At 34.8% G+C, this 27,454-nt stretch overlaps 1 protein-coding gene across 1 annotated transcript in view; it reads right to left on the bottom strand.

The window, feature by feature from the left end:
• Positions 1-3,634: 3,634 nt before the first annotated feature.
• Positions 3,635-27,454, bottom strand: part of MEGF10 (multiple EGF like domains 10) — an 89,009-nt gene continuing 65,189 nt past the window's right edge. The window contains exons 17-24 of the mRNA XM_027869214.1: positions 26,011-26,139; positions 24,433-24,561; positions 22,719-22,955; positions 14,215-14,342; positions 12,939-13,062; positions 9,663-9,707; positions 5,405-5,611; positions 3,635-3,807 (exon numbers count right to left, since the gene is read on the bottom strand). Coding sequence (XP_027725015.1) covers positions 3,635-3,807; positions 5,405-5,611; positions 9,663-9,707; positions 12,939-13,062; positions 14,215-14,342; positions 22,719-22,955; positions 24,433-24,561; positions 26,011-26,139 — 1,172 coding nt within the window. The remainder of the gene's footprint in view (positions 3,808-5,404; positions 5,612-9,662; positions 9,708-12,938; positions 13,063-14,214; positions 14,343-22,718; positions 22,956-24,432; positions 24,562-26,010; positions 26,140-27,454) is intronic.

Here is a 27,454-nt window from a genome sequence, read left to right as displayed (position 1 = left end):
GAACTAGGCTTGCATCTCACTTTTGGGCCATCTCTACATCTAACTCCTTTATCCCTTAATTGTCCCTTTTTGTATGTTGTTTTTCCTCTTTAGAATGTAACTTTGAATTAGAATATAATCATCTTGTATTTGTATTCCCAGCTCTTACCACAGTGTCTGTCATAAAATAAGTGCTCACTGAAATTGTCTATCTACCTACCTATCACAAAATCATCTATCTTTCTGTATAAATCTTTCAGTTTTCTACTCCCCTAATGCATTTGGTTAGTGTCAGAACTAAGAGTCCTATGATAAAATTAAGACGTTTTGTTTTCCTTAAATTACTTTGAGGAAAATTAATTTGAAAGTTTGTTCGTCAAAAGGATGATGCTAAACAGTGGTAAATAATCTGTTAACTTTATTAGTATAGTTAAAACTATAACTACATAAACTATATAACTATATAAACTATAGTTAAAACTATAAATTATATAAAACTACATATCCCATAATTTGCTTAACTTTATTAGTATAAGTAAATTATGGGACATGTAGTTTTATTAAATCTTGTGAATGATTACATAAAGTTGATTTTCCTCATAAAATTAACTGAGTATATTTTTTTTGTCTCATTGAAATGATATCAGCATTTATTTCTTAAGCCCATATATATGTATATATATAAATGCATAGGGATAATTTGTTTTTTGTTTATATGACAATCCATTTATGTGTAGGCAAAGATTAATAGTTTGGTTGACCTTAATGATTGATGAGGTAATGTCTTATGATAGGTCTTACCAAACATTTTTAACAGTTTATGTCTGATATCAAATAAATAGAAATGGATCCCCAAGGGCCACGTATTGACTTAGAAAACCACAAATTAACATTATCTATACTTTGTTGTATTTTTATTTATTTTGTTAAACATTTGCCAGTTACATTTTGATCTGGTTCTGGACCCCCTTGGGAGATCTTCAGGCCTCATGTAGCCCAAGTTTGACACCTCTGGCTTAAGTTACCACAGGATAGGAAGACTTTTTAATGTCAGAAATAAACAGGGGTTCACACATTATGAAAAATATCTTTATATTATATAAGACTATTTTGGTGACATCGTTGCTAAATTAAATTCAATATGACTGAAGAAAACCCTTAGGGGTTTATATTTTCAGATCTGAAATTTGTTATAGATCAATTTCACTGTAATTTGAACAACCAGGCATTCTCTATCTTAATACATATAAGTATATAAAAGTGACCAGAAAATCTTATTTCACCCTGGAAGACAGAATGTCTCTGAAACATCTATGAAATGGTTTGATTTATTCTGAAGCTATAATGTCTTGAAAGTATCTTATATTTTCTCAGTTGTATGACTAATTATTCAGCGAAACAGTTATCCTACGCAGTATATTCATTACAGAATTTTACAGGTCAGCAGTAGCTCTTATATCCACATCTATTTTCCAGACTTGATATTGATGTCTTAAAGCATACACTTTTCATTTCCAACTATGTGGTGAAAAAAGAAATATAGTTTCCTGACCTATTTCCAGAGACTGAGGCAATCATTTTGAGTCCCTAATGGAATTCTGAAGAATTTCTTTTTAAAAAATTATCTTTTTAACAGAATCAGTCTTCTGGCCTCATGTACAGCTCCTGACATTTCACACAAATAGACTTGCTTGTCCTTTTAAGAGTCTGCTGGTTAGCCACTGTGGAAAAAAGTCATTGGATTCCAAATTGTGTAGAAGTCAGATTCCTACAATGTCAGAATCCTACAAGAAATCCATTGATTCTTTGGAGGGGGTGCAGGTAGAGGGGGAAGAGACTATGCTTAGGCAATTCATCCTAATTTTAAAAATTAAATATGTATGTAGTTCTATTCTATTACCTCCAGGCCCAAATCTCTCCAGGGTTCTGGGATGTGAGTTTTAAGCTATAGGAGGGACCAGGAGGAAAGGAATGTTTTTTTAAATCCTTACAATGTCCAATGTAATGATCACCCCTAGTGGACACTCAAGAAATATGTTGACTGATCAATGATTGAACCATTATGTAGATTCTACATCTTATGAACTTTGGAAACCTATCAATTATAACACATTGTTTTATCTCAGGGAGTTCCTTCTTCATTAATACACCATTGATGGATAAGAAAAGATTTTACCTAGAAAGAGAACATATTTTTCTTGTGTAATATTCTGTCTCCTAAAAAGAATCATCAAGGAGGGTTGGAAAATGCAGTTATAAGTAAGTTGCACATTGCTAATATGTCACTAATTCAATAGCATAGCCCTCTGATATAAGTATAATTTTTCTCATATTAGTCATAGGATTCTTCCGGGGGGGCCCTTCAAGAGAAAATCACATGACAGACTTATAAGTCTTTCTAAACTACATCTGTTTAGAGGCCACCATTAAGCTCTTTCTCAGTGCCAATTGACAACCCTCTCCTCTGATAGAAGTATTTCCAGGTAAACAAAAGATGAGTATCAAAAAGACAAGAAAAATTAACATAAAATATTTTTTCAGTAACAATTCAGTTACCATAAAACATAGTTTAAAATACACAATTAAAAAAATTTTTTGTGGATAAAATGGCTACATATCAAGTTATTAGCCATGCAAAAGACCAGCTTAAGCATAGTTACCCTATATCAACTATCAATAACTTTTTTTTGACACATATGAACAGAGATCTTGCAGTCATTTCTATGGAAAAGAATTAATCCAAACTCTTTATAATTATTCTATATTACTAATGTTACAAAACTTAAACTTTTTCCTATAAGTTTACAGCATTCATCGCATCCTGCTTCATTAAATGCACACATTCAATCCATTTTGTCAAAAAAATAAAATGATTCATTTACATGCTTATGAAATAATTGATGCTATATTAATGGATTTCTATTAGTGGAGCTGCACACAGGATTTGTGACTAGAAGAGAATGTCATAGTAATAAAGTATCCTTAGATTCAAACATCTAAATACAAAATACTGCTTCCTGGTGCATCTGTAAGTCTGTTCTTTGTAATCTTGGCTATTAAAAACCATTCTAGGTTGTATATTCTGCATTTTCATACTTTTGTTCACTTTTTATTTGTATCTTGTAATTATTTGCAGACTGTCAGATTCATGTTATCACATGCTTTTCCTGGAATAATACAACCTTTCAATATGTGAGGCCACTCCATAGAAATCTGGCTAGATTCAGCAGGCCTGTTTTTTCTCTGGGTGTTTAGTGATTCAAATTACCTTTTAGAACTAAGTTATTTGAAAGACTGCATAATCCTGCGCATAGCTCTACAATGGGAAGGAGGAAGCTGAAGACAAAGCCTGTTTTTGTGCTCACTGCAACTTAGGTGTGAAGTTCATCTGCAAATGAGAGCTTTTAGATTGTGTGTTATGATGTTAATGTGCTTCTTGTGTAGCTAGAGATCAACAGTCATGAGTGAGAACACTAGCATCTCCTCAGTCTGTCTGTCACCTACTCAGCACCTTCAACAAATATACAATTGTGAGATTCTTGTTAATATTTAGCATTTGTCTATCAGATTAGCATCCAAATAAGGTGACAAATTACCAGGAGGAGAATTAAAGTAGAGTTATTAAAAATGTTCTACCATGTCCAGTAAAATATCATCATTCACTGCTGCTGCTGCTAGTGACTTCTTTCTTAGGAGATGATGAAGTGTCTCGAGCTGGTAGTAAATCATAATGACATGGAATGTGGCTGTTCTTTGGAAGGTCATATGGATCCTGGCTGAGAGGTCCATTATTGCTTAATACTTCTTGTACAATAATCATTGTGGGTTCTGTGACAACCAAAAACAGACATTTATAAAAAATGGCAATTAAATAAAAAAAGAATAAAACATTTCTTGCAAATGTGAAACATTAAGGAAAGCTTTTTAATAAAAATACAGAAACGTATAATTTTTAATGCTAAATAATTCTGATTTAATCAAACTATTTTGCCATTGTTGAGTTGGTGTTCATTGATTATCAAAATTAACATTGCAGTGCAAGAAGATGATGACATTGCTGGATCAGAGATGTCAAGTGGTTCAAAACAAAATTAATAGCACATTAAACTGCTTTGACTCATAGGATTATAGAATTAGAGATGGTAGGGAGCTTAGAGATCATCCCAGGGCTTCTTAAACTTTTCCCACTCGTGACCCTTTTCATGTTTTGACAGGGCATATGCGGTGCAAAGTGCTATGCTTTGTTCAGACCCAAGGTTGTGGTGAAGTTGCACGATGCAATACGGGCAAGTGCTGCCAGAAACACCTTGAATTCATTACACATTTGATTTTGAATTAATTTTTGGTCATTGTGCATTTAGAAATCTTTTACTGTTGCAAAATGTTTTAGGTCCTCATATAGGGTTGCCACCCACAGTTTAAGAAGTGCTGAAGACCAACCCCCTCCATTTAACAGAGGAGGAAACTGAGGCTGAGAGGTGAAATTGACATAAAAGTGACGGAACTGTAATTTAAACCCAGGACTTCCAGTTTTTTCTACACTGCATTGGGCTGCTCTGCCTCCACCATTGCCCTCCACCCCAACCTTTCTACTATACAGATATTCCAAAAATGACTCTTCTGGGAACAAAACCCCTTTATTAAAAAATTCAAGTTATGATTAAAAAAAAACTCTCCAACATCATGTTGTCCCAACGACAATGTTCCAAATATGCTGTATGTATACAACACTTCACAAATAAAACTACAAATACAAATGTACAAATCATAGAAATGTATACAAAACAATTTATATGCACTCTGCATAACTGAATATACTGACAAAACTGCCATGTTAACAGAATATATCATTTCTTTCTTTCCTCCTTAGTCATCTCCCATCTCAAGTATTCAGAGCACTTTTTTTTCTTTTTCTCCCTATCAAAACTAGAGGTGTTATTAGTTGTTTATGGTAGCTTGAGCCAATATAATAAAAATGACAGTACCTCCTTAAATTAATTTGCTTCATCAGTCCTGTATCAAACTCCCCAAAGAATATTTTATAGAGCTAGAAAAAAATAATAATATTTATACACAGGAATAAAAGGTCAGGAATCTTAAGGGCAATCATGAAAAAAAGTGAGAAGGAAGGGGAGTCCATCACTAAGAGATTGCAAACTGTATAACAAAGCAGTAATCATTAAAATAATTGGTACTGGTTAAAAAAAAAGAGTAGTCTATTAGTGGGATAAAATGGGATGGCTATCAATGATTTGGGAATTAAGAAAATGTCATTTTTTTTTCCTTTAAAGGCATTGTATACCAATTGATTGACCACTGTGTAAGGATTAGGGAAGATGAAATATTTTTAATAATTATTCATGAAATGCTCTAGTTTATTTCCAAAATAACATGAAAGAATTTAATATTCATTAGCTTCTCTTACCAACTTCATAGACATTCTTATTAGCTGAAGCTGAGCTACTGATCTCAGCATATGGAGAGTCTCTGTGTACTGGTGACTTCATTTCCACGTAGCCACTCTCTGAATTTTGAGGTATGAGTACTGGTGGATCTTTAATAGTAGCATATGGATTTTCAGAACTGTTTAGTGAACAGCTGCTTGAATTATATTCAGAATTCTTTACTAAATCTGTGGAAGAAAGAAAATAACAACCCTTCAGAAATATGTATATTTGATATTAGATTACTGAACTGTCTATAAGCAAGAAAGTTTTAAAGTGAAATGTATCCATTGGGGTTCCTGAGTATTTGTTCCATCTCATAATGACAGACTACACCACAAATTTCAAGAAAGAATGAAGATCAGTGAGTCAGATTACCAAAATGTGCATCATCTCTCTGTATCTCAAGGAAAGTGTGGCTAGAATCTATAATCCTAGCCAAATCAGAGGAACTAGACAAAAATGGTAAAGAGGCTGTAGTTAAAAACAGAAGAATTATCTCTCAATCTGAACAACTGAAAATTCCTTATATTTCTGATGTTGGTTTACATCATAACTTCACTAAATGGACTCTAAAGGCTACTTTTTTTTTTTAGAGGAGGACAAAGATCACAGATTTTGCTTTAATTTACTTTATCTCCATTGGCACCAGGCATAGCTCTTCATTTGTAGACACATTGGTTCTCATGTGTAGTTGACTCACCAGCCTTTACAATGGGGCTGGATCTTCTTCTGTGTGTAGAGAAAACTGACTTCTATATGAATCTTCCAGTCTTAACTGGAGAAGAATTTGGGATTTGGTAGGTATTCCCAGTGCAGGGAACCATATGATGAGGTTCAGAGGTTTAGGGATGCTGGAACCCCAAGATCATGACATGCAGCTCCTGCTCAAAAGAATTCGACCCAAGCCTTCTTTCAGCCAAAGACAAGGTTTATTAAAGATCTGCCATATTAGCCAGACTCTTCAGGAATCTGAGCATCTGTGAGCTATTGGCTAGATTGTAAAAATCTGAACAGTGGCTAGATTATATGAATCTGAGCCTAAAGGCTACTTTTATTGAATTTTTTTTTGTGTTGTTTTTAGGCAATTGGGGTTAAGTGACTTGCCCAGGGTCACACAGCTAGTAAGTGTTAAGTGTTTGGTCTGAGGCCGAATTTGAACTCAGATACTCCTGACTTCAGGGCCGGTGCTCTATCCACTGCGCCATCTAGCTGCCCCCTAAAGGCTACTTTTAAAATCATCTCCTCTGCCTTTTAAAATAAAATGTATAAATTAACACTCAAAAGTATTTTTAAGTTGAGGCTGACTAATATTTATGCCTCCCTTCTTTATCCTCCAACCATTATAATATAAGCAACCTCATGGGCAAGGATTGTTTTATTTTTATCTTTGTATCTTTAGGACCCAGCACAAAGTAGGTGATTAATAAACATTTGTTGAATTGGAATTTTTTTCATCTAGATTCAGTTCACTATTATCTTTAAGATAAAATACAATCTTCTGTATGATATTTAAAGCCCTTTATAATCTGGCTCCAATCTATCTTTCCAGATTTATTTTATATTATGCCTTTTCACAGACTCTATATTCTAGCCAAATAGGTTGACTTGATATTCCTCATACATCACATTCCATCTCCCACCTCCATGCCTTTTCATAGGCTATTTTCAGTCAGTCAGTCAATAAGTATTTATTAAGCACCTACTATGCCAGGTACTGGGGGATACTAAAAAAGTGCTCTCAATGAGCTCACAGTATAATGAGGGAGCCAACCTACAAACAACTATTTATAAATGATATATATGGGATACATTGGATAAATTCTCTTTACTGGAAGGCTTTCCTCTTCTTTGGGGCTTTCCCCCAAATTAGTTTGCATTTATTATACCCTATACTTTTGTATACCCATATACTATAAAGACCTTTATATGTATAAGGTACACATATATACTCTAATAATCCATTTATTATATGTAGTACCCTCTCTGGGCTCACTCCACCAGCCACTATTCAAATTGATAGGCTGGATCAAACAGGGTGCTTGGCTACTGCTCTGGTCCCTCACTGGGCTGGGCTTCTGGGCTCATGAGGCTAGGCAGATGAGTCAACTGCTGGGATCTTCTCAGGAAGCAAAGTCTCTATGGTCCCCTCTGGGCTAGTTTATTGTTGGACAATTACAGTCTTTTCTGACCTTCAGTCACTGGTTACATTGGGCAATAAATACTTCACTGTGTTTAGCTGGAGTATTACAATACTCTTTTCAGCTAAGGTGCCAAAGTACCCTTTCAGTTAGGGCAATGAACATTAGTTTAGGATCATTGGAGACTTTTCTCTTTGACTTCCTCTGCTGGGAGGTAGTTTGTCACCTTCAGGGACGAGGTGCTAGAGGTCTAATCCTTTCTTGTTCCAACTATCCTTCTACTCTTCGAAGCTCCTTCCCACACATCCCTACCCCCATAAGGCAAGAGCTACTAGGTATACTATATATACCTAGTGCCTCATAATATTTTTTCTTATCTTTTTTGGAAAGAATAGCTGCAATATGTATGTATAATAATACTTTTCAATTCTAGTCCAAAATAGGGATAATAAGAATAATAGGTCTTGATAGTATGTTGTCACAATTATTTCCTTAAGGGTATCATGGCATAATAGATAGAAAGTTATACTTAGAGCCAGGAAGACCTCTTTATTTGCCACAGGGTTATATTCCTTTGGACTTCTCCACAATGCCCCCGGGGAACTTCATCAAGATCAAATCAGCCTTGGTACTTACACCTCATCAGTACCTTCTGCCCCTCTGATTAACTGGGTAGAGTGATGAGATCCTCCCCAAACCTCCATTTACGGAGGGGTCCAGGCCAGCTACATCTTCATTGCCCACCAGTATGCTCTCCTAAGGTCTTTTCCAACAAAACCTTTCAGCCTTCTCTTGTGTGTTCTCTTCCCCCCACTGGACTGGAAGTTCCTTGAGGGAAACTTTCTTTTCCATATTTGTATTTCCAGTACTTAGCACAGTGTCTTTTGTTTAGGAGGTGCTTAATAAATTTTTGGTGACTGACTGATCAAATTCCACCTCTGAAACAGATTAGCTACATGACCAAAGGCAAGTCACTTAAGTTCTCAGTGCCCAAGCAAATATTCAAGATCATAAATTGTACTTGAGTTTTCATGAAAGGAATTTCCATACCATAGTTCTCTACATGGATAAAATCATAAGCCCTGACCACAAATAAACAAAAATCATTTATAACAAATTCCATTAGGTTTTTATAAATATTTATCAAATACCCTCAAAGACACAAAGCTACTTAAAATAGCTGCTGAGGACAATAGGAACACAGTAAGAATTTCACCGTTGTCAAACTAGGATTTTGCTGTTGCTAAAGGAAATACATTGTTACTCAGGTCTCATTACCAAATCTCACTACTGTAACCTTAAATTCTTTGTCCCTTCCTCCCTATTCACCTCTACCTCAGGGTACAAGCTTCAGTCTGGGCTGCTAACTTGCACAGTGGATAGAGTATTGGTCCTAGAGTCAGAAAGACCTGAGTTTAAATCTAGGCTCAGACCCTGGGCAAGTCATTTAATCTGTGTTTGCCTCAATTTCCTCATCTGTAAAATGGGGATAATAATCTCTCAGGATTGTTAGGATCAAATGCAATAATAATTCTAAAGTTCTTAGTACTGCCTGACACATAGTGAGTGCTAAATAAATGTTAGTTATTATTATGTGGCCATATTACTTGTTTACTTTTGCTCTCGGCCACTAATTTTCTCTACTTTATTATTCTTCCTCACCATGCCATATTTTTTGCTGTGAAATTATGATTGATAATGCTACTCTAATCTACCACCTTTCTGGGGTCTTCCTAAATAACTATAATACATAGTTATCTAATGTTTAGTCCTCTAAATACTAACATGTCCACTTGAATTCATTCCCTCTATATTGGCCAATATTACTCTTCTTTTGTTCTTCTAGTATTTCCTACACTCCTACTTCTCCAAATAACCTCTTAGCACATTCGTTTTCTCATCTGTAAAATAAGGGGGAGGACTAGATAATTTTTAAGATTCTTTCTATTGCTAATATTCTAAGATTTTATGATTCTATACTGTCAACCTAGAGCAAATTTCCACAGGCCATTCAACAAGTTACCTCAACCTATAAATAAAATCCCTACACTTCTGCCATGAAAGACATGAAAAATTATTTCTTCAAATTTATACTTACCTTTTAAGGATTTCCTCATGTATTCTCTATCAAGTCCAAAAGCACCTGTAATTCAGGAGGGAGAGAAACAGTGAGAATATGCAGAATGAATGCTAGAGTTTGATCTATTCAATCTAACAGTTTGGGGTCAGTGGGGAGTATGAGAACCCTGAGATATATAGTAGGAGTTTAATGGATGTTGTGGGAGTTTCTCAGTCTCAGTTCCATGAGAGCCTAAAGAGAAATCCACCCACTATAGGGTCTGCAAGATTGGGGGTAAAAAAGTGAAGAAAATAAAAGAATTTATTACTGAGCTAAGACTGTTGCAGCTGGGAGCAACCTCAGTGTTTTAGAATATATCAGGGGTGGCAAAGCTGTGGCCTCGAGGGAATTTGTTCTGTTTGGATTCAGTCAAAGGGCTGCACTTGAGGACCTAGAAGGCCACATGTGACCTAGATACCACAGGTTTCCCACCCTGGTATATATTTTCGTTGTTTTGGCCTTTTTCACTGATTTACTGGCAATAGAAGTATTAATTTGTTTTTTTAATGGCAATAGAAGTCCTAACGTTCCTAATGCAATTGCAGTTACCAAGAGTTTTTTTTAACTCAATATTTTTTACCCAATGGGAAATAGTTGGATACCAATCCATATAGCCCAGGTCCAAGATAAACAGCTTGATTGTATTATCTTTTTCAAAATAAGGTTTAATATGCCATTAAAAACTAAAGTTTTAATATATTTTATCTATCTACAGATATTTTTAACATTCTCCTTTTGAAGGTATATTTTAACCTTATGTTTTAGTATCATGTCAAGGAAGGTGAGTCAAGAAGAATCTGATGCAACTGAAAAAAAAAAAGACTTGACATTGAGAAGGGTAGGTAAGTGGCACAGTGAATAGAGCACTGAGCTTGGAATCAGGAAGACTCATCTTCCTGAGTTCAAATCTAGCCTCAGAAACTTACTATCTGTATAACCGTGGTTAAGTCACTTAACCCTGTTGCCTCCTTTGCTCATCTGTAAAATGAGCTGGAGCAGGAAATGGCAAACAACTCCAGTATCTTGACCAAGAAAAACTCTAAATGGGGTCATGAAGAGTCAGACATGACTGAAATGATCAAACAACAAGAGCCATATAAAGCTGAATTCAAACAATATTAATAGATAATAAATAATAAATAATTTCCCCACACTATTCTGTGAATAAATAAATAAATAATTGTCCTCAATTAATCAAGCCTAATACAATTCAAATTTTCAAATTGCTCAATTTTAAAGCTTGTTACATCACTCCAGTTACTTTTTTCACATGATACCAGAATCTTTGAAATCAAGTTTGGAAAACATGAAAAATCTCAAAACTAATTCTAACTTTCTAAGGAAGAAATAAGAAATTTTCTAAGCAGAATCATAGTTTTATAGTTCTGGCAAGCTTTCTCTTCCCCTTTTTCCTCAGTGAGATCTAAAACTTCTCATGCTATCCTAAGTTAAGTTAACTATCCTAAGTTAAGTCTTGGGGTTTTTCTTGTGGTCCATGCTGGAAATTCTGATAGCTGACAAAAATGAGACTTTTGTATTGTCCCTATTCAGGAGAAAAATCACTAGTTTAATGTTCCTGCTATCTGGAAATTGTATTTGATTGAAATATTTTAAAACATTTCTACTTTTAGGAGTATCCTTATGTACTTCTTATTACTTTTTAATTGAACTTCAGGTCTATGCTATGTCAGAGTGTAAATTATTCGTTTTGATTCTCTCTCTGTGTGTCTCTGATTAATCCAAACTCTTTAAAAGAATTATTTTAGTATTATACTTTTGTTTTTATTTTAATTATTAATTTCTTAATTTCTGACTTTGCCACCCTGAAATCATGGTCCAAATTGTCTTCAGAGTGGATTTCACTTACTCTATTGAATCTATTTTGCAAATTAGCACAATTTTCTTATGCACCTTATTGTAAAACTTTACTTTTTTCCAATCAGAGCTGAAATTTTAAGGTTAACAGTTCCTCATTTTGCCAACTATATTGGTATCTTACTTAGGAATTTGCAAATTTATGGTCTATTTTAATTCCTTTTAGAGTGTTATAGTCCATGGGGTCATGAAGAGTCAGGCATGATTGAATGATCGAACAACACAGAACACAACTGGGGAAATTGGTTTTTTATTAACAGTTCTTATTATATCCAATTTTATATTACTATACTATCTTATATCTGCTTAGTAAATATCTCTAACTAAAAGCTAATTAAGCCTGTCTGGCTAACTACGGACACTTGTGAGTGAAATACTAGAAATCCCCAAGCACCTCAGGGTTACCCCTAGAACTTCAAGGGAGAAATAGCCACCCTCTGATAACCCAATCTGCCAGTGCAATTGGGAATTGAGAAATAGCTCAGGAGGGGGTGCCACACTATACTTACAGATAAGAATCTATAGGAATATTGAAATATCAATATATTCTTAGTTTTCCCTTCCCGCAACCAACTAAGCATTCTGGGTTATTTCACTATAAGCCTGTTAGGATACATTAAAATGGGGATGCATATATAAAAATTGGATATTTAATTGCTAATAATAGTGGGACCTTTCGAATTGAGGAATAAATTAAATTCAACAATAATTTTCCAGGAAAGCAAGGGACCTAATAGCATTTGAGAAGTTAAAGTGTTACTGATGGGAAAATGCTGCCACTTTAATGAAAGGATATTGTTATCCAATACTCTGAGTAAGGTTCTTTCCTGTGTTTACTTTGTTTCATTTATTCTGTGGATATGTGAGATCACAGAGAAAATAATGACTACTTTCCAATGCTGAAATAAAATCTTTTCCCATAGATCAATCCAAAACATTAGAATGTAGGTTTTTTTGGTATGTTTTTTCAGCTAAATGATTGGTATTCTTTTCCTGGTACAGGAAGAAATAAAAACTAATCAGTTCCTACTCATGTTTCATTTACATTTCAAAGGAACGTATGAGGTACAGTGGCTAGGAGTCAGGCAGACCTGAATTCAAATCCAGCCTCAAACACTTCCTAGCTGTGTGACCTTGGACAAGTCACTTCATCTCTGTCTGTCTCAGTTTCCTCAACTGTAAAATGGGAATTATAATAACACTTACCTCTCAGGGTTGTTATGACAATTAAATGAGATAGTATTTGTAAAGCACCTAGCACAATGCCTGGTATATACATCATAATCTTGATAAATGCTTGTTACCTTCCCTAAAATATTTTTCTATGGTTACTTTAAATGATGAAAAGGATTGCTAAGAAGTACAGCCAGTCTGACTTACCAAGCTCATTGTGGAAGCCTCCATGTTTCCAGTCAACTGGGAGTGTCCCTGTGTAGTCCACAATAGGCCCTCGCTTTCCAGGATCCACATTTTTTACGTTCACAAATATCTGGTTGTTTTTTGACTATTAAAAATGAAAAGAACTTTGGATTAAAGAGCACAACTGAGTCCTGTATTGCAGTTTGGGGGAGTTGTTTGAGTAGAGGTCAGAAGAATATTTTTCAGGGACATTGTAGAAGGGATTCAATAGGTAATAAATTGGACTAGTTTGTCTCTAGTTATTTAGTTCTTCCAACTCTAAGATCAAATGATTCTGTGAATTATGCAAAAAGACAGAGCAGAAGGCAAACTAAACCTATAGTTATATTGTGGAGGTTCCGACTTCAAACTCTTATCCCTATAATACCTGAAATTCACTGCTTTGTGCCACAGTGCTTGACATTGGATTAATTCATTTGGGCCAGCTGACTTATAGTGAAAGAAGACCTGCATTAAGTCAGAAAATAAAATTCTAGCTCTGGCTCTGTCACTTCTTGTCTGTGGGACCTTGAATAAGTCATCAAGCTTCTCTGGGTCAATGGCAATCTCCCCTTCTATGAAATAAGGACAACAATATGTGCCACATTTATTTTGTAGGGCTGTTGTAAGGTTTAGTTAAGATAATTTATATAAGAAGGATCTTGTAAACTGTAAAATGCTATAGAACTGTAAGGAATGACTACTATCATTATCATTATTATAATAAAACAAAAATGTTCTTCAGAAGTTTAAAGGCTAGTTAAGTTAATTTGACCAATAGTATATAATCTCCCTGAGGGAAGGGCTTATTTAATTTTTTGTGCTTTGATCACCAGTGCCTTGCATAGTGTCTTGTACATTTTATCTTAAACTGGACCTGTGATTTCATCCATGAACTTGTAATGAGCAACTTACTCTATTTCTATTCCAATTCTAGAGTAATGGACACTGTGTGGAAGGGCAGACCTGGATGGGAACTGAATTGTATGATTTTGGCAATTAGAACATGGGACAAAGATACTGAGTGCCTGGGAATATGGGAGAAAAGAAAGTGGGAACTGGGAATAAAAAGAGAAGTGAGTGTCAAAGACTAACTCCTTATTTTTGCAGTTATGCTTAGAACTGGTCATGCTAAAGGATTTTAGGTTCTCACTAAAATTACTATAGAAAGTGACTTGAAAAAATCTACAAGATGCTAGGAATCACATTTTTTGCTTTTATGTCTTTGTAACTGCCTAATGTGCATCTATTATTTTACCTTTCCAATCGTCATCCTATTTTGGTTGTTGACATGAGGTGATGTAGAACACTGAGTGAGTGTATGGTAACTGGGATTGGTAAAATAATGATTATTAGTGTTTCCAGCATTACTCTGAGGAAGGGTATCTGGAAAGAAAGAGAGAAGAAAATGATTAAAACTGACTGTTATCTGTAAGAAATAAAATAAGTACAGTCAGATGAACAAATAGTTGTACTGATTCCCAAAATGGAAAAAATTCTATAATAGCAGGACACTACAGAGATGAGAGGTACAGCCAAAATGGCAGAGTAAAGGCAAGGACTTACTCATCCTTTTCCAAATTCCCATCAAATAACTTTAAAGTAATTCCTCAAAATGAACTCTGGAGTTGCAAAACCAACAAAAGAATGGGGTGAAACAATATTCCAGCCCAAGACAATTTTGAAGGTTAGCAAGAAAGGGCTGTTTCAATGGAGTAAGAGGAGAGTGAAGTCCAGTATATGCTGCACCTGGCAAGCCAGCAGTGAGGCTCTGAGCCCCTGTGCAAGCTAGAAGCGACCCTACTGGGAATGGGGGAACAAGCCAGCAGTGAGGCCTTTAGCCTCAGCATAAGCCAGCAGCAAGGCCCCAGAACCATGCCCAAAGTAGCCAGTAGTGAGCCATGCTGGTGTAGGCAAGCAGCAGGCCTTAGGGACAAGTGAATCTGTGGCAGTGACTTTCATAGCTCTCAGCCCAGATAGTAAGAGGACTGGACAAGTCAGAAGATTATAGGGGACTCTTAGATGGCAATGAATGCAGGACTCTATTACATTGCCTACACAGGGATCCAGGTTGCAGTCCTAGGAGAGAAGAAAGAACACTAGTACACCAGAGCTGGTGACTGTAGGAGAGCAAGGATCCTGGTCACAATTCCTGGGCAGAAAACAGTACTTGGGGTCTCACAGACTAGAGCACAGGCCAGGAGAGCAGTGACCACACCTTCTTTTGAATCATACCACCTTGGGAAAATTGAAAACTTACAAACAACAGAACAAAAAACCTGAAGCTTTGCACAGTGCCCCCTCTATGTCAGGAGCAGAGCCCAACTTTAATATAAAGTTAAAAGTCAAGGAATAGGCTGGAAAAAATGAGCAAGCAACAAAAAAAGAACCTGACCATAGAAAGTGACTATGGTGACAGGGAAGATTAAAACACAAACTCAGAAGAGGACAATAACATCAAAACTCCTACATACAAAGCCTCAAAGAAAAATGTGAATTGTTCTCAAGCCACAAGAAAAGAATTCATGGACGAACTCAAAAAAGATTTTAAAAATCAAGTAAGAGAGGTAAAGGAAAAATTGGGAAAAGAAATGAGAGTGATGTAAGAAAATCATGAAAAAGGAGTCAATAGTATGATAAAGGAAGCACAAAAAAAATACTGAAGGAAATAATATCTTAAAAAACACAATGGGCCAAATGGTCAAAGAAGCACAAAAATCCACTGAAAAGAACTCTTTAAAAAGCAGAATTAGCCAAACTGAAATGGAGGTACAAAAACTCCTTGAAGAATATAATTCCTTAAAAATTAAAATTGGGCAAGTGGAAGCTAATGACCCCATGACACATCAAGAAAAAATAAAACAAAATCAAAAGAATGAAAAAAAATAGAAGAAATTGTGAACTCTCTCATTGGAAGAACAACTGACCTGAAAAATAGATTAAGGAGAGATAATTTAAGAATTATTGGACTGCATGAAATCCATGATCAAAAAAGAGCCTAGATATCATCTTTCAAGAAATTATTAAGGAAAACTGCCCTGATATCTTAGAACTTGAGGGTAAAATAAAAATCAAAAGAAACTACCTAAAAGAGATCCCAAAATGAAAACTCCCAGGAATATCATAGTCAAATTCTAGTGTCCCTAGGTAAAGAGAAAATACTTCAAGCAGCTAGAAAGGAACAAATCAGATATTGTGGAGCCACAGTCAAGATAACACAAGAATTAGCAGTTTGTACATTAAAGGATCTGAGGGCTTAGAATATGACATTACAGAGGACAAGGAGATATAATTACAACCAAGAATCACTTGCCTAGCAAAACTAAGTATTTCCTTTTGGAAAAAAAGGATATTTAATGAAATAGAGGATTTTCAGGCATTCCTGATGAAAAGACTAGAGCTGAATAAAAAATTTCCAAATACAAGACTTAAGAAAAGCATAAAAAGGTAAACAGGGAAGAGAAATCATAATTCAATAAGGATTCAATAAGGTTAAACTGTTTATATTCCGACATGGTAAGATGATACTTGTAACTCTTAAGAACCTTATCATTATTAGGGCAGTTAGAAAGAGCATACCTAGACAGGGGGCATGGATGCAAGCTGACTATGATGAGATGATATCCAAAAAAACCTCCAAAAACAAACTTAAAGAGTGAGAAAGAAGGATACACTGGAAGAAGGAGCAAGGGAGAGGTAGAATGGGGTAAATTATCTCACATTAAAGAGGTACCTAAAGGCTTTTAGAATGGAGGGAGTGATGGGGGGATGATGGGCAATGCTTTAACCTTACTCTCATAGGAACTGGTTAAAAAAGGGAATAATACACACACTGAATTTGGTATAGAAATCTATCTTACCCTATAGGGAAGTAGGAAGGAAGAGGAATGATGACAGAGGTAGGGTACTGATAGAAGGAAGAGTGAACTGTGGGAGGCTGTGGTCAGAGCAAAACACTTTTAATGAGGGACAGGGTGAAAGAAAAGAGAGAGAAAGATAAACAGGGAGGAAACAGGATGGAGGGAAATACATAGTTAGTAATCATAGTTGTGAATCACCCATAAGACGGAACTAGATAACAGAATGGATTAAAAGCCAGAATCCTACAATATGTTTTTACAAGAAACGCACTTGAAGCAGAGAGACACACATAGAGTAAAGGTAAGGGGATGGAGCAAAATCTATTATGCTTCAGATGAAGTTAAAAAAAAAAAAGCAGGTGGTGCACTAGAGTGCCAGCTCTAGAGTCAGGAGGACCTGAGTTCAAATCTGACCTCAGACACCTACTAACTGTGTGACCCTGGGCAAGTCATTTAACCCTGTTTGCCTCAGTTCCTCATCTGTAAAATGAGTTGGAGAAGGAAATACAAAACTACTGTTTCTCTGCCAATAAACTCACAAATGGGGTCATGAAGAGTTGGACATGACTGAAACAATTGAACAACAACAACAAAAGCAAGCATCATCTCAGACAAAGCAAAAATATATCTAATTAAAAGTGATAATGAAGTGACACATCTTGATAAAAATTACCTTAGACAATGAAGTAATTTCAATAATAAAAATATATGCACCAACTGGTATAGCAACCAATTTTTGAAAAGGGAAATTAAATGAATTACAGGAGGAAATAGACAATAAAGTACACTAGTGGGAGATTTCAACTTTCCCCTCATGGAACTAGATATATTTAACCAAAAAACCAAGCAAGAAAGAAATTAAGGAGATGAACAGAATTTTAGAAAAGTTAGATAGATATGATAGACCTCTGAAGAAAACTGAATGGGAACAGAATATACCTTTTTCTTAGCAGCACATGGCACCTAACAAAAATTGACCACATTTTAGGGCATAAAAACCTCACAACCAAATGCAGAAAAGCAGAAATACTAAATAGATCCTTTTCAGATCATAATGCTATAAAAAGTACATTGAATAAAGGGCCATGGAAACTTAGATTGAAAATTAATTAAAAACTAAATAATCTAGTCCTAAATAATCTAGATCAAAAGAAAAAATCATAGAAACAACAAAATATTTCATTAAAGAGAATGACAACAATGAGACAATATATCAAAATCTATGAGATGTAGCCAAAGCAGTACTTAGGGGGAAATGTATTTCTCTAAGTGCTTACATCAATAAAATAGCAAAAGAACAGATCAATGAATTGGGCATACAACTAAAAATAAACTAGAAAAAGAACAAATTACAAATCTCCAATTAAATGCCAAATTAGAAATTCTGAAAATCAAAGAAGAGATTAATGAAGTTGAAAGTAAAAAACTTATTCAATTAATTAATAAAACTAGGAGCTGCTTTAAAAAGCCCAATAAAATAGATAAGCTATCGGTTAATTTGATTTTTTTAAAAGAAGAAAACCAAATTACCAGTATCGAAAATTACAAGGGTAAACTCACCACCAATTAAGAGGAAATTAAAGCAATTATTAGGAGCTCTTTTACCCCATTAAAGGCCAATAAATCTGACAATCTAAGCAAAACAGATGAATGTTTACAAAAATATAAATTGCCCAGATTAACAGAAGAGAAAGTAGATTTAAATAGCTCTATTTTAAAATTTATTTAGTATTTAATTTTTCCCCAGTTACATATAAAAACAAATTTTTAACATTTGTTTTCAAAACTCTGACCTCCAAATTCTCTCTTTTTCCCTCCCCATTCCCCCCTCGCCTTGAGAAGGCAAGCAATTCCACATATATTATATATGTGTAGTCATGCAAAACATACCCACAATAGTCATGTTGTGAAAGAAAACACAGACAAAAAAATACCTCAAGGAAAATAAAGAAAGTGAAAAAAAAAGTTGCTTCAATCTGTATTCAGACAGTTCTTTCTCTGGGGACGGATAGCATTTTTCATCCTAAGTCCTTCAGAGTTGTCATGGATCATTGCATTGCTGAGAATAGCTAAGTTATTCACAGCTGATCATCTTACAATATTGTTGTTACTTTGTACCCAATATATCTTTGCATCAACCCATGTTGATCTTTTCTAGGTTTTTCTGAGAACATCCTGAAATAGCCTTATTTTAGAAAAAGAAAATGAATAAGCCATCAATGAGCTTTCTAAGAAAAAATCCCCAAGACCAGATGGATTCACATATGAATTCTACCAAACATTTAAAGAACAGTTAATTCTAGTTCGATATAAACTATTTGGAAAAATATGTAAAGAAGCCAAAGAACAGACTTCCTTTTATGACACAAATATGGTGCTGATATCTAAAGTAGGAAGAGTAAAAACAGAGAAAGAAAACCATAGACCAAGTTCCCTAATGAATATTAATGAAAAAATTTAAATAACATATTATCAAGGTGATTACAATAATACACCACAAAGATCATACATTATGACCAGGTGGGATTTATACCCATAATGCAGAGCTGGTTTACTATTAGGAAAACTATCAGCATAATCGACCATATCAATAACAAAAACAACAAAAATCATATGGTCATCTTAATAGATGCAGGAAAGGCTTTTGACAAAATATAACACTCATTCCTATTAAGAACAGTAGAAAGCATAAGAATAAATGGAGCTTTCCTTAAAATGATACGTAATATTCATCTAAAACCAACAGCAAGTATTATCTGTAATGGGGATAAGGTAGAAGCATTTCCAATAAGATTGGGGTTGAAACAAGGATGTCCATTATCATCTCTATTATTAAATATTGTACTAGAAATGCTAGCTATAGCAATAAGTGAATAAAAAGAAATTAAAGGCAATGGGGAAACAAAACTATCCCTTTTTGCAGATGATATAATGCTATACTAGGAGAATCCCAAAGAATCAACTAAAAAACTATTTGAAATAACAACTTTTGCAAAGTTGCAGGATATAAAATAAACCCACATAAATCGTCAGCATTTCTATATACTAACAACAAAGTACAGTAGCAAGAGATAAAAATAGAAATTCCATTTAAAATAACTGTAGACAATAAAAAATACTTGGAAGCCTACCTGCCAAGACAAACCCAGGAACTATATGAACACAATTACAGAACACTTTTCACACAAATAAAGTCAGATCTAAACAACTGGTACAATATTAATTACTCATGGGTAGGCTGAGCCAATATAATGAAAAGAACAATTCTACCTAAATTAATATACTTATTCAGTACCAGACCAATAAAACTACCAAAATACTATTTTATAAAGTTAGAAAAAAATCATAAATTTCATATGGAAGAACAAAAGGTCAAGGACATCAAGAGAATTAATGAAAAAAAAATGTGAAGGAAGATGGTCTAGTCGTACCAGATCTCAAACTTTATTATAAAGTGGTAATCATCAAAACAATCTGGTACTGTCTGAGAAATATAGTAGTGGACCAGCGGAATGGATTATGTACACAATACACAGTACTAAATGACCACAGTAATCTTGTGTTTGATAAATGCAAAGATACAGACTTTTGGGATAAAAACTCACTATTTGACAAAAACTGCTGGGAAAACTGGAAAACAATATGGTAGAAACTAGGTATAGACCAAGACTTCACACATTATACCAAGATAGAGTCAAAATGGGTACATGATTTAGACATAAAGGGCGATACCATAAGCAAATTAGGGGAGCATGGGATAGTTTACCTGTCACATCTATGAATAAGGGAAGAACTTAGGACCAAATGTGATAAAGAACATCACAGCATATAAAACAAATAATTTTGATTACATTAAAAGGGTTCTGTATAAACAAAACCAATTCAGTCAAGATTAGAAGGAAAGGAGAAAACTGCAGGAAAAATTTACAGCAAGTTTCTCTGATGGAGGCCTCATTTCTCAAGTATATAGAGAACTGAGTCAAATTTATAATAATATGAGTCATTCCCTAATTCAAATAAAGAAATCAAAGCTATCTCTAGTCATATGAAAAAATGCTTTAAATCACTATTGATTAGAAAGATGCAAATTAAAATAACTTTGAGGTACAATCTCATACCTATCAGATTGGCTAATAGGACAGAAAAAGAAAATGACAAGTGTTCAAGGGGATGAGGGGAAATTAGGACACTAATACACTGCTGGTATAGTTGTGAACTGATTCAATCATTCTAGAGAATAATTTGGAACTATGCTCAAAGGACTACAAAACTACGCATACCCTTTGACACAGCAATATCACTACTAGGTCTATATCCCAAAGAGATTTTTTAAAAAAGGGAAAAGGACCCATATGTCCCAAAATATTTATAGCAGCTCTTTTAGTGATGGAAAAGAATTAGAACTTGAGGGAGTGCCCATCTATTGGCGAACATCTGAACAAGCTGTAGTATATGATTGTGATGGAATACTATTGTGTTTTAAGAAATTATAATTAGGATGCTTTCAAAAAACCCTGGAAAGATTTACATGAACTGATGCAAAGTGAAGTGAGCTGAACCAGGAGAACACTGTGCACAGTAACTACAATATTGTATAATGATCAACTGTGAATGACCTACCTATTTCCAGCAATACAAAGATCCAAGACAATTCTGAAAGGTCTGTGATGAAAAATGCTATCCCCATCCAGAGAAAGAACTGATGGAATCTGAACACAGATTGAAGCATCCTGTTTTTTTGATTCTTTTATTTTTCTTGGTTTCTCTTTTTTGGTCTGTGTTTTCTTTCACAATATGGCAAATATGGCAATTTGTTTTGCATGACTGCACATGTATAACCTTTATCAAATTGCTTGCCTTCTTAATGAGGGATGAGGAGAGTACATTTAGATTGATTCAAGACTGGTTGAATGACTGTTCAAATAGAGTAGTCTATAATGGTCAGCAATCTGTGCTGTCTTTTTGTTGTTTAACATTTTAATTAATGCTTTGGATAAAGACATAGTTGGCATATTTATACATCTTCAGATAACATAATGCTGAAAGGAATTGTTAACACACAGGATGATAAAATCAAGTCTAATACAATGAAATCTAATAAGAGGTAGATACTTGGTTTCAAAAACAACTTCAGAAGTATATGAAGGGGTAATTGTAGCTAGATAGCGATGGTGGTTTCAGCTAAAAAAAGAAGTCAATAACATGATATAGTAGCGAAATGGACTAATGAATTGTAGGTTGCATTAAGAGAGGCATAGTGTCCAAGACTAGACAACCTCATCGTATGTATTCCATACTAGTCAGCCAGACTTCATCTGGAATATTGTGTTCAAGTCAGGGTGCAGCATTTTGGAAAAGACATTGACAAATGAGAGGAAGATAGGGAAGTATGACTAGGAAGGTGAAGGGCTTGGAAATAATGCCATATAAGGATTAGTGAAAGTATATTTCAGGTACATTTAACCTACAGAAAAGAAGATGTAGCAGAAAACATGATTTTGAAGGATTGTCACATAGAAGATGAATCAGACTTGTTCTGATTGTCCCTGAAAGGCAGATCTGAGAACAGTGAGGGGAATTTGTAGAAAGTTTAATGGAGAGGAAAAACTTCTTAAATCTTTCAAAAAATTTTCATTTTCAGTTCCAAATTCTCTCCCTCCCTACCTAGTGAAGAAGTGCTTCAAGCCAAGTTTGGATGAACCACTTGTTGCACACATTACAGAAGGGATCTTTCAAGCGCAGGCTAGGAAAGATGGCCTTTGAGGTCTCTCACATCTTGGAGAGTCTGAGTAGGTAGGTAGAAAAAAAATCTAAGAGAATAATAAAACCTTGTTTTAATGATCTAAGATGGGACTTATTATACTTTAACAGAGTAAAATCCCTCACATATTATTAGTCTTACCTGAAATAGTATAATCTGCAGTGATGACCCTCATAGCAGGGGTGTAGGTAACTGCAGGCATATTTGATTCTTTCTCCTTTTGTTTGTGTCTATAAATAATGAACAGTGCCAGCAGGAAGAGTACAACCAGGACAAGAATAATGATGCCTGCAATAGCTGCGATCTGATAAGAATTTGCAGGGTTAGCAGTACTTGTTCGGCTTAAACTGTTCAAGTTCCCAACTATTAAAATACCAGCTACAAAAAGAAGAAAGAGGGACACAAGTGATTATGATGTGCAGAATACATGAGAGATTTCTGGATTATTTCAATTCATAAAATGTTCACTTTGAAGTTTCTGAAAACAGAAGAAAAAAAATATCATCTCATTTATCCCCAGGAATATATCTATGTCCAGAGCAAAGGAATAGAGGCTCTCCTCCTCCCTCCATGCAAAGGACATACCCTGAGATTAAAATCCAGAAGAGCTTAATTTGACTGAGATAGTGCTTTATTTACTATACATTTGTGATGGCATGACAGATCACAAAATTCTTAAGTGATCCAATTCCTAGAATACTAAAAGCAGACCTATGTCTATCTTAAACATCTCTGGAAACACAGCAGTTTTTTCCCCTCTTTCTCTGTAAGGGTAATATCATTTAAAATCTGATAAAAATTATCTATCTTATTCCACCCTCACATTGAGGGAAAAGGAAGTAGAAAGAGAATATAGCACCTATTATGTACCAGAAATTGTGTTAAGTGTTTTCCAAATATTATCTCATTTGATCTTCACAACTCTGGGAGGTAGGTGCTGTTATTATGCTCATTTTACAGTTGAGGAAACTGAAGCAAACAAAGGTTAAGTGGTATACCAATGGTCACATAGCTAGGAAGTGTGATGCTGGATTTGAACTCAGGCGTTCCTGACTCCAGGTCCAACAATGCATACTGTACACCGTATCTAACTGCCTCAATGAATACATAGGATTATCCTTTCTTTCGAAAGATAATGTTCCTGGCCATGTTATTTTCCAGGTCAGATTGCTGCCCAAGAAGGGGGCTGTGGTGAAGCAAAAATAATTTGTTGTGGCAAGACAAGATAATAGGTGGATAGTATCCTTCCTTAATTCCAAAATTATTTTTGCACCGTAACTCACTGGAAGGATATAGCCTAATTATATTACACAAGAATGCTAATTGCTAGGAGTCAAAATTCAAAATAAAATAGGTCCATCTGTTCAAAGGTGAGGCAATGGAAAGAATGTAAGATTTGGAATAAAGAATCAAGGTTTTAGTCCTTCTCTATCATTTAATAACTGTATGACTTCAGGTAAGACATTCACTGGGCCTAAGTTTCCTCATATGTAAAATGAGGGGTTAGATTAGATTTTACGTAAGGTTCCTTTCAGCATTAACATTATCTGTTTCCATGAAATAGTTCTACATAAAAAGGGCCTTTTATACACAGCATAGAACAGGTTTTCTCCCCCTTTTCCACACCCCCCCAAAAATGTCATAGTGAATAATAATAGTGATTATAGTGAATAGAGTTATAGTGAATAATAATGATATAACCAATGAACATCTTAAGCTAAATGTGATTAAAGTAAACTATAAGCAAGGCGAAAGAGTATAAAAAAATGTTAATTAAGAAAAGTGATATACATAAATATTGTGCAATGTCATAGAAATTTTCCAAATCCTTTTATTGCCCATCAGTGTTATTTACCTTGATCACATCTTGTACCCTTCCAGCCCGGGCTGCAGTAACAAGTTCCTGTGATGTGGTCACAAGTAGAATTGTTTAGACAGTCACATATCTGCCGACAGCCATAGCCATATGTTCCTGAGGGACACTCTGAAGAAGATGATGAATCAAGCACAAAGTTGAACAAATTAGTAGGAGCTTTATCATACTAGATGTGATAAATGAAGACCTAATGCTTTGCTTATTTTATTGTATGAACTGGGGTTCTACAAAATGGGAGTTTTGTTTTACTTGTTAACTCTAAGGTAATGGTTACAAACTCTAAAAAGCATGAAGAACAGCTATTTCCTAAGCAGAGTCTTAATTTCACAGAGAATGGTTTGAATTTGAAGTTTACTTTTTTGACTGAGAAATTTGAAATCTCAAAACTGAATTTTTGAGAAGAGGTTTGAATGTGGAATTTTTTCTTTTAATATGAGATTGGCTTAGGACAGTAGTTCTAACCCAGTACACCGGAATGCTTGATCTAAAAATTTCATGCTAAAAATCCAGAAATGTTTTATAACTGAGCAGCAGGGGGCAATGTAATGCTGTTGTCAGGGTTTTCATTCAAAAGTTTAGTTAGGTCTCTGTTTAAAAAAAGAAGACTGGGAGATTTTAAAAATAGAGTACACATCAAATAATGAACTTTTAAAAGTTCTTATCAAACCTTCCACTCTACTCGAAGTTTCTGTTCATATATAATATATATATATATAAATATAATTTAAAGATCTGAAGATACTATGCTTGCATTCATGCATGTAACTCAGCAGCTGAACTAAAAAAGAGTGCAAGAAGGCCAAATCATCTGTTCTGAGCCAATTCAGTGTTGCTGGCCTTGTGTATCAAAAGTCCTTCAGACTTCATTTTTTTCAGAACCCCTTTTTCGTGGTATCAGCCTTATTCCTAGTCACTGAAAAGATTGCAGATATTTGTTAGGGCTAGGAGATTAAGACTGGGGGACGATGGCAAGCCAGCTGGGCAGGATAGTATGTTTTCTTTGAGAGGGGAAAAGAGGAGAAGTGGCATCCATTCATTATAAGACAATGATGAGGCTTTGGGTTTTTTTTCCTCACCACTCTTTTCTACCTTATCCTAATCAAGCAACTAAATTAAAGTCATCAGAGAAGGAACCCAGAAAACTAAGCTAAAGACCAAAGTTGCTATAATCTCAGGTTTTAATGTTCTCTGGTCCTTATCTTCTCTGCACAGGTTTTAATGATGCCTACCACATAAAATGAGACAGTAGAAGAAGAAAAACCAAGGCTCTAAGAACAGAATGAAAAATTTAAATTCAGTTTTGTTCATTATTTCCTCCAGCTACGGAATGATAGGGAGTGATCAGGAGAATGGATCATGACAAGTTTAGACCAGCAAGAATCTGAGGGGGCATCTCAGGAAGGAAAGTGATGCAAACAACACTGGCAAAATGACACCAGCTTCAAACACCTTAAAAAAACCAGATCTCTGCCTTTAAGTCTCTCAGGTGAAAGTAGGTAGTTAAAATAGGTCTCATTAAAATTGTAATTTAGTGGTGTTAAATGTTTTCATACTCACTCTGTTCACAGTGTTTCCCCATGAACCCAGTGCGGCAAGTGCATTGTCCTGAGATATGGTCACAATCAGCTCCATTTTGACATTGGCAAATTAATGTGCAATCTTTTCCATAAAACCCCAGAGGACACCCTTTGGGACAAATAAGGATGAGGGGGATTATTCAAAGGAATTTTGAAAGAAAAGACAGATGTGGTCAATTCAACAGGTGCTTGTCATTGGTCTTTATGTAAAAGAGAAATCTTGCTTAAGTCACCTAGAGACCCCTTTGGCTTATATAGGTTAGTAAGTTGAGTTTCAACAGTCAGATTCAGAATTTTAGAAATCTCATCCATAAATGAAGTTTAAATCCATCTTGTGTAATGGTAGTTTCCCAAAACTAGATTTATTTTCATGTTTAGAGATTTATCTTGTGGTGAGACATTGTGAAAGTTACACACACACACACACACACACACACACACACACACACACACCCTCCATAGTCCCCACAGTCATTGCAATTCGCATTTATACAATGCTTTAAAATTTGTAAAGTGCTTTCCTCAAAACCCTGTGAGATAGTTTGAACAAGTTGGATGATCCTGATTTTTTCATGAAGAAACTGAGGCTCAGAGAGTTTAAATTACCTGCTTAAAGTCAAGTAACTTGTTGTCTACGTCACACAAATCTAGTTTTTATTGGAGACTCATTTTATGACATGCCCAAGAATATGCCATGATTTTCAGTCTAAAGTTTTGTTAATTAAAAAAAATCTAAAATGAGTTTAGAAAAATTTCTAGTCTACTTAATACCTGCCCCTTCATAGAAGGATGTCTATTGAGAAAGCATGAATGAAACTGAAATTAAGAAAGTCAAAAAAAGTCTAGGAATATGAACATCCAATTTAAAAACATTCTCATATACCCAAAACATGGTGATTGCACCCTGGAGCTTGCAACTCAACCTATTAATTAACTTTAATTAATAACCTTAATGCTTGATATTATTATAGCAAGAGGAAATTTGACATATGAAGTCACAAAGACCGAATTTAACTCGACTCTGACATATTGGTTTTGTGATCCTGGATAGATGATTTAACCTCTTAATGTTCCAGGAAATTCTCTAAGCTTATAAGTTGATCTGCATTTGTAAAGGAACTTCCTCATTAGGAGATCCCTAAAGAAATGAAATCACCCTCTAATTAAAAAAAAAAAAGCTGTAATAGTGTGCATTTATAACTTTTTTCTACTGCAATTATTTTTTCATGGATATGTACAATATTTTAACTACACTGAACTAAATATTTTAACTGCACTGGACTAAATAAGGGATAGCTTGGGATCCTAACCATAATCAATAACATTGTTCCTTTGAAAAAGTAAATTTTAATTTCTAAATAAACAATTTACAAATAAATTCATGGAACACAATTTGTTTATAATTTGGTAAATCTCTGTATTGT

This window comes from Vombatus ursinus, unplaced genomic scaffold (genome assembly GCF_900497805.2).
Source record: "Vombatus ursinus unplaced genomic scaffold, bare-nosed wombat genome assembly UNPS02014792.1, whole genome shotgun sequence".
NCBI lineage: Eukaryota > Metazoa > Chordata > Mammalia > Diprotodontia > Vombatidae > Vombatus > Vombatus ursinus.
This window is presented reverse-complemented; position numbering and strand designations above follow the sequence as displayed.